The 19,040-nt window shown below is 45.9% G+C and overlaps 1 protein-coding gene across 2 annotated transcripts in view; it reads right to left on the reverse strand.

Annotated features, from left to right (window-relative positions):
* Positions 1 to 373: 373 nt before the first annotated feature.
* Positions 374 to 19,040, reverse strand: part of TNFSF13 (TNF superfamily member 13) — a 166,026-nt gene continuing 147,359 nt past the window's right edge. For both annotated transcript variants that reach the window (XM_085637825.1, XM_085637826.1), the window contains exons 5-6: positions 12,262 to 12,409; positions 374 to 2,576 (exon numbers count right to left, since the gene is read on the reverse strand). In XM_085637825.1, the coding sequence (XP_085493951.1) occupies positions 2,467 to 2,576; positions 12,262 to 12,409 (258 nt within the window). In that variant the 3' untranslated portion in view covers positions 374 to 2,466. The remainder of the gene's footprint in view (positions 2,577 to 12,261; positions 12,410 to 19,040) is intronic.

Raw genomic sequence — 19,040 nt, forward strand, 5'->3', positions numbered from 1 at the left:
GTGTGAATGTTTTTAAATCATGTTGACTATATTCCAGAGCGAAACACTTATGGGAGGTCGAATGAAAAGTTTTTAGTGGAGAAAGGCATAATGGTTGGAGGTGAGCATTTGTTTGCACCCCTTGAGGGGGATTTCTTTTTACCTTAGCACATGAAGAGCATGTAAGAAAGACTTTATCTACAAAGAGGTTAAAAGAGTTGTACTGATGCCCCAGAATAGATGATGAAGTGGACGTTTGGGTGAAGAAATGGAAGAAAAGCATACAAATTGAGAAGAAAAACACTCTAGAACTGAACAGGTTATGGGTAAAAAAAAAAGGAATGCATTTTATAGATCTGATGTAGGAAATTCAAAGAAACAAAAACATATGGCATAGTCTTGGTATACCTTTATTCAATTAAGTTTTGGGAGACAAAGTTTACCTTTAGAATTAGTAACAGATAATGGGGTAAAGTTCTCGTCCAAGGAAATTGAGACAGTCTTGCAATCAGATGGTTTAAACAATCTATGTACAACCTACACTGTCTCAAAGCAATGGGCAAACAAATATAATGAATACATTAATAAAACAAACAATACTGGTGGCATTGACAAATAAAATGGAAGTGGATATGAACATATGTGTGCAACAAATGCTACATTTTACTCTGTATCTAATTTTCCCATGTCATCTGATTTTTCATTTTCTGATATTGCTCCATTATTTTGGTCATATCTTTGTTTAGCTTGCATGGTTGTTAAAGAAGGGGGCTATCGTAATGATGTCATCTTGCTTCGAGAGGGCGTAGAAGGTTCAGAGGGTGGTTTGTGTTCACTTGTCATTCTTGTGATCTATTGTTCCCTCATTAATTCTACTAGTAGTTGTGTTTGTGTGGTCCTAATAAGAACTGGTTTACTCTACAGAGGGCCCCTTGTTGGCTCATGTGAAGGACTTTCCTGCTATACTTTTTGGTCCAACTGAATTGTTGACTGTCTCTAGATATTGATGGAGCCCATTCCCGCAGTCCGGCGATGCCGCGTTTGTCTTTCGTAAGTGTACCTTTGTGTAGTCTTCACCACAGCTGCTGTTTTCAATTTCGCCTGATACCTTCCTAGGCACCTCTTACCACCCCTTTTACCTCTTTTAATGCAGACGTACTCATGGGGAAAGGACCCAATGCTCATGAACCTTTCGACTTGAGTAAATGCTTTGTAAAGTCCCACAAATCCAGTTTTTTTGACTCGGGTATCAAATTACTAACTAATAATGAACTCTTATGTTGCAAACTAGGCCAGTGATGTTGACAAGACATACATAAGAACACAAACTGTGTTGAAGCGAATGGGGAGGGGTTTCTAGAACCAAACTTCCCTTTCAATCCCAGCGTATGGGGAAGTTCTGCTTTGATATAAAAATAGTTATATAATTTAATGTTCCTGCCTGTGGGCCTGGACTCTACTTTGAGATAACATGTCTAGGGAAGAAATGCTATGACCAGTGCTTCAAGAAACCACAAAAAAGACCTAAATGAGATCAACACCTGGTGGCAGTAGAAGCCCAAGTCCTTGCTGATAAAAGAGATGTGAGGACAGGGAGGGAGGGAAGAGAGAAAGCGAGAAAATAAGGGGGAAATTGAGTGAATGGAACAGCATAGAGAAGAGAGAGAATTCAGGAACAGTGCAAGGATGTTTGTTGCTTCAGGAACTATTGCATTTTGACACTGTTGGAAATGCACATTTTCATGCATTTTATTAAAAATGTCACCCAAACCTAGTAGGGTGCTCTAAGTCTGCTGCCTTAACTATTATAATGAAAAGTTGCCCCTCTGTGAATTATTGAGAAAGAGTTAGAACTTGGACAGCAAAAGAAGTAAGTAAAGAGAGTGAAAAAGTAGAGTGCGTTGAGGGCGGAGGTTAAAGTAACGCCAGAAGTAACCATAAAACCGATAGGAGAAGATCCGCTTGTTCGCAAAACTTCCCTTTTGGTTCCCAGGCCCCACCAACCACCAAGACCACCAGGACATATGGCATGTTGGTGCCTTTCACCATATCATCTAGAGACCAGCCAGAGCAAGCATGGGCAGAGAACCACTTCTGATATCTTGAACTCCTCTTATGTACTGTCCAGGAACTCAAGAGTTTGCGGCTTAGAAAAGAAAACCACTTCAAACGTCCTTCTTCAATCTGCTTTGGCAAGAGGAGTCTACTCTCTCCTGGCTCTTGTTCTAGCCAGATGTTAAGTCCCCAGAGCCCGGCAGAATGTTCAAGAGACGGGGGTCCATTGCAATTCCACGTGGTCAAAGGTTCTTTGGTGGCTATCTGGCCTGTTGTTTGCCATAGTTACTGGGCATTTCCTGGTGCCACTGTTAGACATTACACACCCTGGCCTTTAGTAGTTCAGCAGGAGAACCCTTCTTCACCAAGGTTGCATAACATTGTACTTCCTGGACACAGGTTAACACCAGGTCCCTTCCTGCACCTCCTCAGTTAGAGTTTCACCAGTCCCAAAAATGTGGCATCGCCCCTCATATCGACAGAGGCATTCGTCCGTGGAATGTGCAGTCGGATGACATCGCCTTTGTGAAGCTTGAAAACACCTGCAAATGAAAATACAAAAAGAAGTCATTAAAGGCAAGTGAGGAAACTGAGGAAACTTAAGCCAAGAGGACAAATGGGTAATCAGTCAATACCTTTTGCTATCGCTACTGCTGAGAGGTATTACCTCGACTTGGAAGGCATGGGATTTCTACTCCCTGACAACAGGGTCAAGATCCATCAATGCGCTCATGACACACAACACTGCCAATAAATCTATGCTGCTCACAACATTCAGAACCTCAAGTGCTGCCTTGACCTCATCCAGAACTGGATGGCTAGCACCTATCTGAAGCTTAGTCCAACAAGACCAAATTACTTCTGTTAATTTAACAACAACAAACAGTCACAAATTCAAGCCTAGCTCTCCAAAATTAACCGTTAGGGCTTCACCGTTCACCTTACAGCCAACACGTTCCCCCAAAAAGCCTGCAACATCTTCAAGATCAGCAGCATCACATACATGGCTTGAGGAATGATACCTGGGCGAGAAATTCACCATGTCAAATAAGTGCTTTTTGACAGGAGTGGCCATGCAGGTTAGAGCGGTGGGACAGGGGGCATGGTGGGGGGGGGGGGGGGAGTGAGGGGGGAGAGTCGACAGGCGACAATAAGGGAAAATTAAATACATTTTTACAAAAAACTTACCTTGCGCTCGCTGCTTCGCCGACTCAGCGATGCAGCGAGTGCGAAGTAAGTGGTTTTCTTTGTTTTTGAGATATGAGAAGGCAGGAAATCGCTGGACTGGAAACCAGGAATTTTAAATATAAAAAGCCCAGAAGGCCGGCCTTCTCCACCTGCAGCACCAGGATCTGGACTTCAAAAATAGGATGGCACTTGAAGTTGCACATGCCAGTAACTAAGCAGTACTTACATCTACCATGGTGTCTTTTATGTGTGCGCTGCTAACAATGCCTCAGCAGTCAGTGACCAAGAAACAATTTTGTATAAAGGAAAGTGAAAGAGACAAAAACAAGCATAACACTCTCTTGCTATATATATCCAAACAAACCTGACTCAGTAGCTGTCACAAAGAACACCGGCACTGGAAGTCTTTTTTTATTCTGTTTGTATGCCTATATGGCAGTCACAGCAACACGTTTCGGTCTTACAAAGACCTTGCTCAGACAAAAAGTGCATTATCTATTTTTCTGATATACATATGTAGAAATCAAATGACACTCAACATGATTCATAAAAATATAGAAAGATTACTATACATATCCCAAAGTGGTGCAGACAGAAGAAATATGATTCAAATCATGTCCACACATGAGCTTAAGAAATAATAATTTAATTCCTTCAATTGCACAATAAATTTCATAACTCATTCTGACATTATCCATATTTCGTTGATTTCCAAAATGTCTTATAACCCCCGTAATCTCGGATTATGTACACATTTCATTGCTCTGTTCACAATGTAAAATCTAACACTTATAATGTTGTTCAGCCCAAGTGAGCCTAATTCCTGTTAGTTCAATGTCTAAATGTCCGTACAAAGTCTGTTATTGCTTAATATAGTTTACTTCATTCTCCAGCAGCAAGGGAGGGTATGCTCTGGTTATCCAGAAAAAAAATGAATTAATGTGAAAAATGATGGAAATTTTCGAAGAAATATTTTTAACCAATGTGATGCAGGGTTCTTTGTGACAGGTACCAAGAATGGATGCTAAATGATAGACGCATATGGGGACCATCTGAAAACAGAGGTATGGAAAGCTTATTAAGAGACAATTGTGGGGAACTGACTAGTAATTGAAACCAAAAACTATAGTATTGTTATTGGAAGAACCACCTCTGACCCATTGGGCAGTCATACATACAACAGGGTTAACCACTCTTCCCGGATCGATTACATCTTGCTTGATTTTGACCTTTGGCAGTCTGTTGTGGATATGGCTGTAATACCTACCACAGATAGCGATCACAATTTCCTTTCGCTTTCTTTAAGGCACCTATGGTTAAATCATAATACCCCAACCCTATCACCAGTCAAAAGGATAACATCGGACGTCACTCTGTCTAATTGTGGTAGGCGCCTCAAATGGCGGAAAGTAGCCTCTGACGCACCAAAACTACAGGCTATAGATCAATTTTTGGAAACCACACTAAGCGAGATGGCAACAATCTCTTTAGATCAATCTGCCTTACCCAGGATTACGCTGATGTTCGAGGAGACTATCAACTCGATTGGTAATCTCTTCAAGGCGCAAGCACGCGTAAGTAGGCCGGATGGCCACCCCAGGTCAAAAGAAAAGCAGGGGTGGTATACGTCAAAATGTAGAGAATTGAAGGCGTGCCTCATTCAAGCTGTTAGGACAAAGTCGCAGCCCCTTGTGCTGCAGGCTAGAGCAGAATACAAACAAGTGATTGGGATTGCAAAAAAGGAATGGGAAGACGCATACTGGCAAACCCTAAGAGAAGCAAGCATTGGGCGGGATGCAGCCCGTTTTTGGAATACTATTAGGGAAAGGAACAGACCTGTTAGTAACTTTATAACGTGTAATATAACTGGTCAGGCCTGGTTCGAACACTTTACTAACTTGTATTCGAACCATCAAGAGGCTTTTGCCCCCCCTGCATCCTATGGACCCTTAGTACCCATGGGAAATGAAATAGTCTCCCCATTCACAATCAAAGAAGTAGAACACGCTATTAGGTGTATTGTGCCCCAGAAAGCAGCGGGACCCAACGGAGTTCCGGGGGATCTGCTGCGTTCAAACCTGCAGAGGTGGGGGAAGCTTATTCATTTTCTGATCAATGCAATCGACAAAGGAGCAGCCATTCCCGACTCTTGGAAGGGGGCAGAGGTTGTCCCTATCTTTAAGAAAGGTCGGAGGGACGACCCTGCCAATTACCGACCAATAAGTTTATTGGATTCAACCCAGAAGATTGTGGGAAAGGTGGTCCTAGAAAGAATCCTCCAATGGATTAACGACAAAGAGATTCTGTCGGACTATCAGGCTGGTTTTAGGGCTGGAACGGGCACGATAGAGCAGGCCTTCAGGCTTTTACTACTATACTGGAAGGTGGTAGTGATAGGCGGAGGCAGTCTTTATTTGGCATTTATTGACCTGAAGACTGCCTTCGACCTTGTGCCCAGAGGACAGCTATGGGGCGTGTTAGCTGAAATGGGGATTCCACCAAACATCCTCTCTATCTTAGTGCGCCTGCATGATGGCAATTATGCGCAGGTGCGCTGGGGTACTGAAGGCCAGAAAACCAGCAGGATCCCAGTGGCAAAAGGGGTGCGCCAGGGCTGCGTCCTGGCTCCCACCCTTTTTTCACTCTACGTGAATGGGGTTGTGGACCATCTACTCAAACAACCTTCGGACGCACCATCATTGGCAGGGGAGAGAATTCCCACCCTTCTCTTTGCTGATGATACCCTTTTAATCTCAAAAAGCTCGGCGGGCCTACAGAGACTTTTAAACAACTTTCAGACCTTCTGTGACCAACGGGGCCTAGTAATAAATACAAATAAAACGAAGTACTTGGTATTAAATCCCCCCAAAAAATTAGGCCGTCCCCCTGTCCTTAGTGAAACCTCTCTGGAAAGGGTCACTGTTTTTGACTACCTAGGGATTCGTATCACAGATTCCATGCAGTGGACCCCTCATATATTAAAAATGTCTCTTAACCATAAAAGGGTTACAGGGGCACTCGTCAGAGAGCAGAGATCTTCTTCGACCAAGCCTATTGCCCCTGTTTTGGATATCTACAGGGCAAAGGGAGTTAGTTCCGCTTTGTATGGCGCTGAACTTTGGGGTACCTCTAACATCAGCGTCCTAACTAGGTCAGAGAATAAGTTCCTAAAATGCATTATGTCTCTCCCGGAGAGTACACCCACGTTACCCCTCCTTTTGGACCTTGGTTGCCAGCAAATTAGCGATGTAGCAAGATTGCGTCCACTGCTCTAATGGGCCAGGCTATGGCGCGTCTCCGAACTCGCTAAGTATGCTAAAGGCCTAGCAGAGGTGATGTCTATGGTAGGCTGGTGTAGGATCAGATGGCTTACTGATGTCAAGTCTATGCTTGGCAAACTAGGCCTTAGTGAAGCTTGGGAAAATAGGTCTTCCCCTCCGAAAGCAGCCTTGAAAACCTTATATTGGAACTGGGTTAGAAGCAGAATTTCCACGGATTCTACTCATGGTAGGCTCACAGAGGAGTTTTTAGTGCATAAGGATTCACCCTGCCTGGAGCTCTACCTGGATTTGGTCTGGAAGCCATATGACCGGGCCCTTTACTTTAGATTTAGAGTGGGGTCCCTCCCTGTGCGTGCCCTAACATCTTGCAGGAAACCGCCTTACCAGACAGTTGCGTTTTGTCCCTTCTGTAGTACTCCCAAACAGTCAATTGAACATTTTTTGTTTGTTTGCCCGGCCTATGCTTGCCCAAGGCAAACGTGGCTTAAGCCCGTGTGTAGGGCCTTGGGCACCAGGCATTCATCTGTGGCACTCCGAATTTTAATATCAGATACCCGGCCCTTGTATGTTTTTAGCCTTGCGAAATTTCTGTCATGGGCTTGGTCGATCAGGACAAAACGGCTGTTAATTACTGTTTAACTGGTGACTTTTAATCGTCTAATTGCTTGATAACTTGTTTCTTTTTTTTTTTTTTGTGTTGCTTTTATGATGTAACAATCGAAATAAAGCTGTTAAACAAACAAAGTATTGTTATTACAAAAAGTGGAACATTTCAATCCAATCACAAGGCCTTACTGCACTTCACAATCAAGTCTTTTGATCCAAAATATTCCTGTTGTAACACCCATTGTTACTGTCCCTGTCTGGTTTGTGTGCCATTTGTTTGAGTATTGGATGCAACTGACACATTTTTCATCAATGTTCCCTAAAACGTCTAGCGACTCTCTGTATGTATGTAGGTATATGGTATTTCTATAGCGCATACCTAGCCAAAAGATAGTGGAGCGCTGTCCATGGTCAAAGCTGAGCATAAAGTCAAGGAGTAGGAGGAGAGGAAGTTGGGATGTGTATGGTTCATGCATTTTGATGTTATGATCTTTAAAGGGGTGAGTCTTTAACTCTTTTCTAAATTAGAGCAGTGTTGGGGTGCTGCTGTTGGATACAGGGATGCCGTTCCAAATCCTATGTGCTTAGATGGAACAGACCTATTATCTTGCTCTTATTTTCTTTACACTTCTTAGCTTGCAGTTTGTTGGTGTTCTGGCTGTAGGTGGCCGAGATCCACTGGAGATGGTGAGCTTCCAAGACAAACAGGGGTGCTGGTCATGATAGCTTTGTAAATGATGCAACTGGCTTTGAAGGTAGAACTGGCCAGCAAGAGGAGCCAATGGAGTTCCATCAGAATGGGATTGATATAATTATATTTCTTCAGGCCCTGGATAAAATGTGCTGCAGAATGTAAGGTGTCCCTAAGAGGTGCCAGTGTGGAGTCTGCGAGGCCATGGAGTAGGACATCTCCACCATCAAGATGCAAGAGTGTGAGGGCTTGCACAGCAGTTCTGTAGTTGCTTTCTGGAAGAAATTGTATGATTTTCTTCAAAAGAGAGAGCTGCTGCCAGCCCATCCTTGTTTTTTGGCACTGTGTTCCTTGAAGCTGAAGTTGGTGTCCAGGGTGTATCAAAGTGACGTGGCATTCAGTAAAAGCTGTGTTCAAACCTGTCATCGTTAATGCCATTGAGCCGTGTGTGTTCTGTTTCTCGTTTTTTGTTATTGGCAAATAACAGGAATTCTGTTTTGGTTGGGATGAGCTTTAGGTAGGCGATGGACAACCAGGTCTAAATGATGTGCAAGCAGAGCTTGCAGCATTGGATGTCCAAGCAGCTCCATGTATAGGATGAAGATGACAGAAGACAGTATAGAGCTCTGGGAGACTCTACAGGTGATAGGAATCTTTTGTGACCTGAAGGAGCCCATGTAAACAAACTGGTGCTAAATAGAAAGCTAGGAGCTAGGAGAACCAGTAAAAGACAGTGCCGGTGAAGACTCCAGGGTGCGAATTTGGGTGAGATGGTCTGTTATGTCAAAGTCAGCTGAAAGGCAGCTGTGGTTTCTTTACTTGGGCGGGGGAGTGATGATGCTGATTAGCAGCAGAGGACAGGAACAGTGGCTGGCTGGATGCTCCAAAGCGCATGTCACTTTGGGTGGCTGTCTTGTGCTGGCCAAAGTAACATGCACATTTTGAAGATCTCCACCTGGCTGTCAGACAGCTGGGTGGAGACCAAGCACAGGTCTACGGGGCCTGAAGAAGCATCCAGCCAGCCTGCTGCATCCAACCCTCAGACTGCTCTCATAGCATGAGAGCAGCGCCAGGATTGGTTAAGGGAGTTTGCTGGGCCCAGTCTGGAGTGGAGAAGAAGATCGGGAAGATCGATGACATGCAAGCCAGGTAAGTGATTTTCTTTCTTTTTTTTCTTTCTGTTCCTCCTGCCCTCTCTTATATCCCTCTCCACTCAGCGGTTTGCCCGCCCCAGCACCCCCATAGCTGGCAGCCGCCACTGCTGAGAGGTCCAGCAATATCAGGAGACAGGGGTCATCTAAGTGACACCCTCTGTCATGCGGGGTTTCTCAGGGCTCAGCCCTCTTCTTTTTAACCTGTATGTAAGGCCTCTAGCAGACCCGGTGGAAAAACATGGCCTCACACTTCTATCTTATGCTGGCGACACCCAGATCATTGTCTTCCCAGGAGAATAAGAGTTCAGTGACTCTGAACATCTGTCTTTCTCAAGTCTGCTTCCTGGATGAATTCCAACTTTCTAAAGTTAAATGGAGACATGACTGAGGTGTTGGTGCTGGGAAACCTTCCCCATCTCTGGGGCCCGCATCTATGGCCTCAGGTGATAGGCACCCTACCTGCCCGTGTCCCATTAGTCAAAAACCTAGGTGTTTGGCTGGACACAAATCTTTCTGTGAGTTTTCAGATCTCTAAATTGGCCGCCACCTGCTTTGGCATTTTGAGATGGCTAAAAAAAATCTTAGGGTGCTTTCCGTTTTTGGCCCAATGAACTTTCATTCAGGCCTTGGTGATCTTGAGGCCCAACTACAGAAATATCTTGTGTCTTGGAGTAATGAAGAATCTCCTTAGACATCTTCAAATAGTGCAGAATGCAGTGGCAAGACTTCTACTGCATCGTCCCAAGTTCTATTCCACCGCTAACCTGCTCCGCAAATTGCACTTGCTCCCTGTTGAGCGTCGCATCCAATTTAAGGCACTCTGTTACGTACACAAATGTTTTTCGACTCTGGTCCCTCTAACTTAAGACCTTTGGTGCTGCCTTAAACTACTAGTTGTTCTTTACGTGGTAGCAACTTGGACCTTGCAGTTGTTCCGAGAGTTAAGAGAGCCAGACAGGGAGGTCGAGCCTTCTCTTTCTTAGGCCCAAAGTTATGGCATTCTCTCCTGGCTGAGTTAAGATCATGTTGCTTGCTCTCTTCTTATCGCAGGAAACTCAACACCTGGCTCTTTTAATCCCTGCCAAGTATAGCAGTTGCTTCTCTGTTCTCGATTTCCTATTGTAGCATTGCACTGGGAAATCCTTGGTTGGGTAGCTGTGCGCTGTACAAATCTGAATATAACAATCATCATCATCTGTGGTCCAGAGGGCACCAACTACGAAGTGTAAGGTTGTGGTCTCCATCATGTGGTGTGGTCTGAAGCCAGATTGGTAGTCATGCAGAAGATGGTTAGCACTGGCGTGATCTTGGAGTTGAACATAGACAGCTTTTTCAATGATCTTGCCGATGAATGGTAGGTGAGTGATTGCCGGTAGCTGGCGCTGCCATCAGGGTCTAGTGCAGGCCTCTTTAGGAGTGGGAAAATCTGGTCTGTTTTGAGAACTTCTGGGAAGATGCTCTGAGGGAGGCATTGACAATGGTAAGTAGGGTTAAGAGAGCATCTCCAGTGAGAGCGCTGATGAAGAACACAACTATCTTCATAAGAAGTGACTTTGGAGGAGTTCAGTGTGTCAGCAAGATCAGGGAAAGGTATGGCTTTCAAGGTTAACCATTGTGGTATTGTATGGGAAGGAGTGGGTGTAAGAATTGAAGCAGGCTTGGTGACGATGTGCTGACGGATCTTCTGTATTTTGCCACTGAAGCAGGGCTTGAGGGCATTGCACTTTTCTATTGAGTGGAATATGTGGGTCCGGCAGGGAGTTGCTGTAGTGCTTGATTGTCTTGAACAGCATTCTGCTTATGTTGGTGACGTCACTGATGGTGTTGACATAGTACTTTGCTTTGGTTGATGTGATGGTTTGTCTGTGTGTTTAGGGGAGTCCTAGGGTGTCCTGTTCTTCTTTCATTTTCTCTTCTGTCTGCAGATGTATTCTTTATTGTCAGCAAGGTCTTCAGAGGCTTTGTCGTGCACATGTGGTTGTAATTGGGCATGGCTGTTCTCATAGCTTTCCAAAACATTGTTGTTTAGAAGGGTGTTGGCATTGGATGTGGAATTTATAGGTTAAGAGATGAGTTCAAGCATTAGGTTGTATTTAGAGATTTTTCTGAGCAAATTCTAATGTTTTTACGTTTGTAAAGTCTAGTTTTTACCTCATGTTTATTTTTTTCCCACCAATGTCTTTCTGAAGGATCTTTTAGTAAATATCTGCGATACACAGTGTCACACGTATAAACTGCTTTTCCTTTATAGCTGTAACCTGACAGAAGTTGGACAACTTTGTTGCCAGCTATGACTGCATCATAGCGGCTGCAGCCCCCTGTGTTTTCGTTTGTCTTTTTTGTTTATTAGCTACTTCTTTTTTCCAAAGCTTTTCTTTTAAATTCCTACTGAGTTTGTATGCAAAGAGTGGGTTGTCTGAATCAATTCCATTGAAATATGTTTAATTCTGCAGTAATTGCCAGTATTTCATGACCATTTGTTTAGTCTCCCAGGATATGGTACAACATTCCTGTCAACCTCAAAACCTCCCCAGCCCTCTTTCAAATCGGAAAAGATACAAAGACTGACGTCTTGGAAGGCCACATCTCTACACAAGAGGTCTCACTACCCTACAATACTTTCCTTCTTGTAATCTATTGTGAATTGTTTTCAGGGCGCCTATCCCTGTTCAGCACTCCCTTGCGCTCTGCCTAGGTTCTCGCCATACTAACACCAACCACACATATGTGGGAGGGCAAATCAATACCTCAAATCTGACGCTAAATATCACTTAATTTACAAAACACTAGATGCACTCCCCTAAACTAATTTTAATTAAGCTGCACTAGGATATACTAAACTGGATTACTCCTGAACAACACAAGAAAGAAAACAATGATGTCTCACAGATGCCTCCAAAGACCCTCTCTGATTTTTCATGAACACTTCTCACACTGCACTCTACAAACCCACATCCTTACCAATGAAGTATTCAGAATGCTACTGTCTGTCAAAGCGGTTTGGCAGACGGGTCACAGCAATGAGGCACTAAAGAAGTACACTTACATTCAATACAATGTGTAGTAACTTAATACAGGCTTTGAAAGGGGTCATCTCATCTTAACCACATTTGAAGCTAAATGAAAGCAAATTAATTGATAATAAGTTACTGTCTTAGTAGGTGGCTTGTCTTAATGTAACCTACAATAATTTGACTTACTCGGCCGCCGTCTGAACTGGTGATGCATAGCCATCACCTGGTGGAAAACCTAGAGTTTGCCTGTTCAGTGGGGTGGCCTGGCATGGGACGATGCTCCTAGGACTTACCTCCACTGTAGCAGCTATTGTAGGCTATCTCCTGGTTCCCAGGCATACTCTGAATGCAACGAAAGAGCTTGTCCGCCTTGTCGGCATCTCCATCCGGCCACCGTGTGACTATGTGACCCATAATGAAGGTGTTGTCATTGTACAGAACCTGAAAAGGACCAATCAGCAAGTATCAGGTAGAGTGAGCGGGTGCGATGCTCCAGTTAGGAGGAACTTGAGATGTTTGCATGCGTCTATCATGGCCATCAACAGGGTGTTCGAGCTTGTGGCTAGTAAGGGATGGGAAGTAGCTGGGAATTGATGTATCCCCCTACACCATATACTATGGCCTTACCAGAAAGTTAAATATGCCAATTAGGAGTTAGGTGATTCTGCCATGTTTTACGGGACAGAGCACATACACTGGAGACTGGACAGCAGTGCCTCAGTGTGCAGAGTTAAAAAAACAACGGCATCAGCCACAAACATTGGGGGTGGCCATTATCTCACAGGATCCACACACAGCGGTCTCTATACACATTTGTCTTGGCCTTTAGCTCTGCTGCTATCCCAGTATTGGAACCCACACAGAACTCGGCCAATGCATCTCAGTACTGACCTGCAGCACTCCTAGATATTTCCATATAAGGACACTAACACACAGCCCGGCCAATGTACCCCAATTCTAACCTGCAATACCCCCTTCATTTCCAGTACTGTGACCCAAACCCATGCTAAAGCGGATGCAGCTGAACTGTGACCAACATCACCCGCTGCTGTTCCAGTACTGGGGCCCATAAACACAGCTCAGCCTATAAATCTCTGTCCTGATCTGTACCACCTGCTGCTGTACATCCACTGGAACCCACCCCTAGCTCTGCTAGTGCACCTCAATCCTGACCTGCAGCACTCCCGTGCTATTGCACTACTGATCCCCAAAACAGCTTTTGCCGCTGCACCTCCACGCTCACTTCCAATCCACAAACAATTCCCAGGCAGGCAAACATCTGTTAAATTAGTGGGCATTAAGTCCCCCACCACCCTGTAAAACCCCAAATCAGGCCCTAGGTCAAAAGATAGGCATCTGACCGGGTGAAGGAGCACAGAGTATCTGCCTGGTGCAGTGACTTCAGTGGCCTTCAAATTGGAATTTCTACCACTCGGTTTTCCCACCAAAGCCAACATCTGCAGCGGGACCTCATCCAACAGCTTTCCGACTTTGAGAAGACCTTGCTGGATACAATGCAGCCTTACCCTGCCGGGCGATGGCGACCTCCATTTCAGAGATTAATGTGCCTGATCTTTTGTACATACAACTATCATTGGATGTTATCAGGAATTATATTTGTATGAACTAATTGATTTCAATATATGGCCGATTGATTACATTGCCCATATGTTTGTATAAAAATGTGTCACTGACTACTGCATACATGATACGGAAGGAGACAGTAGTTATTTAGTTGCCATACATGATCTGATTTATGGACCAATACTCATTGCTCTATCAAATGAAAGTATTTAAGATATTAAATGATTAATTCTAACATAAAAAATAATTTGTGTTGATACAAAATCTATTTGAGTTCTGATAAATTGTGTTCACTACGGTGACTATTTAAATAATGAATATAAGGTGAATGAATCCTCAAGGTTTATCTGTGTTTTGTTATTGATTGAGGGTTTAGCGCACGAGTGCAGTCCATCATGGTGTCCAAGAACATAACCTCCGCCACCCTGATGGACTACCATTCACCAGATTTATAGATGACCACCAGCCCAATTAATATTTCCGTACATTGAAAGGTTCAATATATTTGGGGTATGGCAGCTATCAGTTTTGATGGGAGTTCAATAAACTTTTTCAAAGTTTTTGTTTTTCAGAAAACTAGTGGTGAGGGATAGAAAAAAAGGACATTACAGTGTTCACCCTAAATAGGTGCACAGTGTACAGTGTAATGTCCGTCCTCCATTGGCCCTTATTTCAACGGGGCATTGTCTGTCGACCGAAAGCTTAGGGCCCTCCTGTGTCTAAATGATGGTTCGCTGGCAGGGTACTTCCTAGTCACAAGGTAAAATCTGCCACCGGAATGACCCACTTAATGTATCCATCCCGTACTCCATCGCAGTTGGCCTGAAATTGTGCCTCAGTCTTGGTCAACAGTGAGCAGTGGCTTCTAATTGGCGCTTTACTTTTTCTTGGCACTTTTTACCTTAATTCTTTAAAAAATTAATATCTACGGTTCCTCTTATTGAATTTTTGTTGTTTTGGTGTCATTTTAGACATTCAATGTGTCTATTTTGAGAAACTGGTTGTGGGATTTTTATTGTGTTATGTTTTGACTTTTAACTGTTTTGTTGCTCTTTTATATGTTACACATTTTCCTAAGTTAAGGCTGTCTGCTCTGTGCCGCAGTTAATAGGGGGTTGAGCCCAGGTTTAAATTATTGAAACTGTATTTTATAAATCTGTGGCGTTATTCCTTGTGGTGGACCCACACCCAGTGGCGGCTCCTCCACTAAGGCGGAGAAGCGTCGCCCCACTGCTATTTGAGCAGTGCAAAAATAAAAATAAAATTATAATAACAAGACATTATTATCATTTTATTTTTCTGTGCGGGACTGGAGCCAGCCAGGTCAGGGAGGGGCTGAGCAAAGTGAGGAGTGGTTTACACTCCCTAAGTGGGCATGCATGTTTGGCCAGTCCTCTTGGGCCGGCCAAACATTCATGCGCACTTAGCATGTTCTCCATCTGGCTGTGTTGCACAGCCGAATGCAGAACATGCCCAGGCACTGCCTGAGCGACCACACAGCGGTACAAAAGGGGGTGGTGATGGACGGAGCATCAGAACCAATCAAACACTCACACCCAGTCAACAGATCTGGGTTTGATCCATCACCATTCTTTAGCCCACTCTGCCACCCCAGTTCAGACATGGCCATATGCAAATCAGTCTGACCCTGTGCCTCATGGGAACAGTCCAGCCCGAACTGCCAAGCCATGCCTTCCCTGGACCGGAAACAAGCTTCCTAGGACCGGTTTCTGGCATTTCAGCCGTCTTCAGCCAGGCTTGCTTGAATCCAGTGGCAAAGTGAGCAAGGGACTCACGTCTGAGCATACCCTGCCAACTCATGGCGAACAAAGCGGTACAAAAGGGGGTGGTGATGGACGGAGCATCAGAACCAATCAAACACTCACACCCAGTCAACAGATCTGGGTTTGATCCATCACCATTCTTTAGCCCACTCTGCCACCCCAGTTCAGACATGGCCATATGCAAATCAGTCTGACCCTGTGCCTCATGGGAACAGTCCAGCCCGAACTGCCAAGCCATGCCTTCCCTGGACCGGAAACAAGCTTCCTAGGACCGGTTTCTGGCATTTCAGCCGTCTTCAGCCAGGCTTGCTTGAATCCAGTGGCAAAGTGAGCAAGGGACTCACGTCTGAGCATACCCTGCCAACTCATGGCGAACAAAGCGGTACAAAAGGGGGTGGTGATGGACGGAGCATCAGAACCAATCAAACACTCACACCCAGTCAACAGATCTGGGTTTGATCCATCACCATTCTTTAGCCCACTCTGCCACCCCAGTTCAGACATGGCCATATGCAAATCAGTCTGACCCTGTGCCTCATGGGAACAGTCCAGCCCGAACTGCCAAGCCATGCCTTCCCTGGACCGGAAACAAGCTTCCTAGGACCGGTTTCTGGCATTTCAGCCGTCTTCAGCCAGGCTTGCTTGAATCCAGTGGCAAAGTGAGCAAGGGACTCACGTCTGAGCATACCCTGCCAACTCATGGCGAACAAAGCGGTACAAAAGGGGGTGGTGATGGACGGAGCATCAGAACCAATCAAACACTCACACCCAGTCAACAGATCTGGGTTTGATCCATCACCATTCTTTAGCCCACTCTGCCACCCCAGTTCAGACATGGCCATATGCAAATCAGTCTGACCCTGTGCCTCATGGGAACAGTCCAGCCCGAACTGCCAAGCCATGCCTTCCCTGGACCGGAAACAAGCTTCCTAGGACCGGTTTCTGGCATTTCAGCCGTCTTCAGCCAGGCTTGCTTGAATCCAGTGGCAAAGTGAGCAAGGGACTCACGTCTGAGCATACCCTGCCAACTCATGGCGAACAAAGCGGTACAAAAGGGGGTGGTGATGGACGGAGCATCAGAACCAATCAAACACTCACACCCAGTCAACAGATCTGGGTTTGATCCATCACCATTCTTTAGCCCACTCTGCCACCCCAGTTCAGACATGGCCATATGCAAATCAGTCTGACCCTGTGCCTCATGGGAACAGTCCAGCCCGAACTGCCAAGCCATGCCTTCCCTGGACCGGAAACAAGCTTCCTAGGACCGGTTTCTGGCATTTCAGCCGTCTTCAGCCAGGCTTGCTTGAATCCAGTGGCAAAGTGAGCAAGGGACTCACGTCTGAGCATACCCTGCCAACTCATGGCGAACAAAGCGGTACAAAAGGGGGTGGCTGGACTGTTCCCATGAGGCACAGGGTCAGACTGATTTGCATATGGCCATGTCTGAACTGGGGTGGCAGAGTGGGCTAAAGAATGGTGATGGATCAAACCCAGATCTGTTGACTGGGTGTGAGTGTTTGATTGGTTCTGATGCTCCCTCCATCACCACCCCCTTTTGTACCACTTTGTTCGCCATAAGTTGGCAGGGTATGCTCAGACGTGAGTCCCTTGCTCACTTTGCCACTGGATTCAAGCAAGCCTGGCTGAAGACGGCTGAAATGCCAGAAACCGGTCCTAGGAAGCTTGTTTCCGGTCCAGGAAAGGCATGGCTTCGCAGTTCGGGCTGGACTGTTCCCATGAGGCACAGGGTCAGACTGATTTGCATATGGCCATGTCTGAACTGGGGTGGCAGAGTGGGCTAAAGAATGGTGATGGATCAAACCCAGATCTGTTGACTGGGTGTGAGTGTTTGATTGGTTCTGATGCTCCCTCCATCACCACCCCCTTTTGTACCACTTTGTTCGCCATAAGTTGGCAGGGTATGCTCAGACGTGAGTCCCTTGCTCACTTTGCCACTGGATTCAAGCAAGCCTGGCTGAAGACGGCTGAAATGCCAGAAACCGGTCCTAGGAAGCTTGTTTCCGGTCCAGGAAAGGCATGGCTTCGCAGTTCGGGCTGGACTGTTCCCATGAGGCACAGGGTCAGACTGATTTGCATATGGCCATGTCTGAACTGGGGTGGCAGAGTGGGCTAAAGAATGGTGATGGATCAAACCCAGATCTGTTGACTGGGTGTGAGTGTTTGATTGGTTCTGATGCTCCCTCCATCACCACCCCCTTTTGTACCACTTTGTTCGCCATAAGTTGGCAGGGTATGCTCAGACGTGAGTCCCTTGCTCACTTTGCCACTGGATTCAAGCAAGCCTGGCTGAAGACGGCTGAAATGCCAGAAACCGGTCCTAGGAAGCTTGTTTCCGGTCCAGGAAAGGCATGGCTTCGCAGTTCGGGCTGGACTGTTCCCATGAGGCACAGGGTCAGACTGATTTGCATATGGCCATGTCTGAACTGGGGTGGCAGAGTGGGCTAAAGAATGGTGATGGATCAAACCCAGATCTGTTGACTGGGTGTGAGTGTTTGATTGGTTCTGATGCTCCCTCCATCACCACCCCCTTTTGTACCACTTTGTTCGCCATAAGTTGGCAGGGTATGCTCAGACGTGAGTCCCTTGCTCACTTTGCCACTGGATTCAAGCAAGCCTGGCTGAAGACGGCTGAAATGCCAGAAACCGGTCCTAGGAAGCTTGTTTCCGGTCCAGGAAAGGCATGGCTTCGCAGTTCGGGCTGGACTGTTCCCATGAGGCACAGGGTCAGACTGATTTGCATATGGCCATGTCTGAACTGGGGTGGCAGAGTGGGCTAAAGAATGGTGATGGATCAAACCCAGATCTGTTGACTGGGTGTGAGTGTTTGATTGGTTCTGATGCTCCCTCCATCACCACCCCCTTTTGTACCACTTTGTTCGCCATAAGTTGGCAGGGTATGCTCAGACGTGAGTCCCTTGCTCACTTTGCCACTGGATTCAAGCAAGCCTGGCTGAAGACGGCTGAAATGCCAGAAACCGGTCCTAGGAAGCTTGTTTCCGGTCCAGGAAAGGCATGGCTTCGCAGTTCGGGCTGGACTGTTCCCATGAGGCACAGGGTCAGACTGATTTGCATATGGCCATGTCTGAACTGGGGTGGCAGAGTGGGCTAAAGAATGGTGATGGATCAAACCCAGATCTGTTGACTGGGTGTGAGTGTTTGATTGGTTCTGATGCTCCCTCCATCACCACCCCCTTTTGTACCACTTTGTTCGCCATAAGTTGGCAGGGTATGCTCAGACGTGAGTCCCTTGCTCACTTTGCCACTGGATTCAAGCAAGCCTGGCTGAAGACGGCTGAAATGCCAGAAACCGGTCCTAGGAAGCTTGTTTCCGGTCCAGGAAAGGCATGGCTTCGCAGTTCGGGCTGGACTGTTCCCATGAGGCACAGGGTCAGACTGATTTGCATATGGCCATGTCTGAACTGGGGTGGCAGAGTGGACTAAAGAATGGTGATGGATCAAACCCAGATCTGTTGACTGGGTGTGAGTGTTTGATTGGTTCTGATGCTCCCTCCATCACCACCCCCTTTTGTACCACTTTGTTCGCCATAAGTTGGCAGGGTATGCTCAGACGTGAGTCCCTTGCTCACTTTGCCACTGGATTCAAGCAAGCCTGGCTGAAGACGGCTGAAATGCCAGAAACCGGTCCTAGGAAGCTTGTTTCCGGTCCAGGAAAGGCATGG

The sequence above is a fragment of the Triturus cristatus genome, chromosome 12, assembly GCF_964204655.1.
Source record: "Triturus cristatus chromosome 12, aTriCri1.1, whole genome shotgun sequence".
Lineage (NCBI taxonomy): Eukaryota > Metazoa > Chordata > Amphibia > Caudata > Salamandridae > Triturus > Triturus cristatus.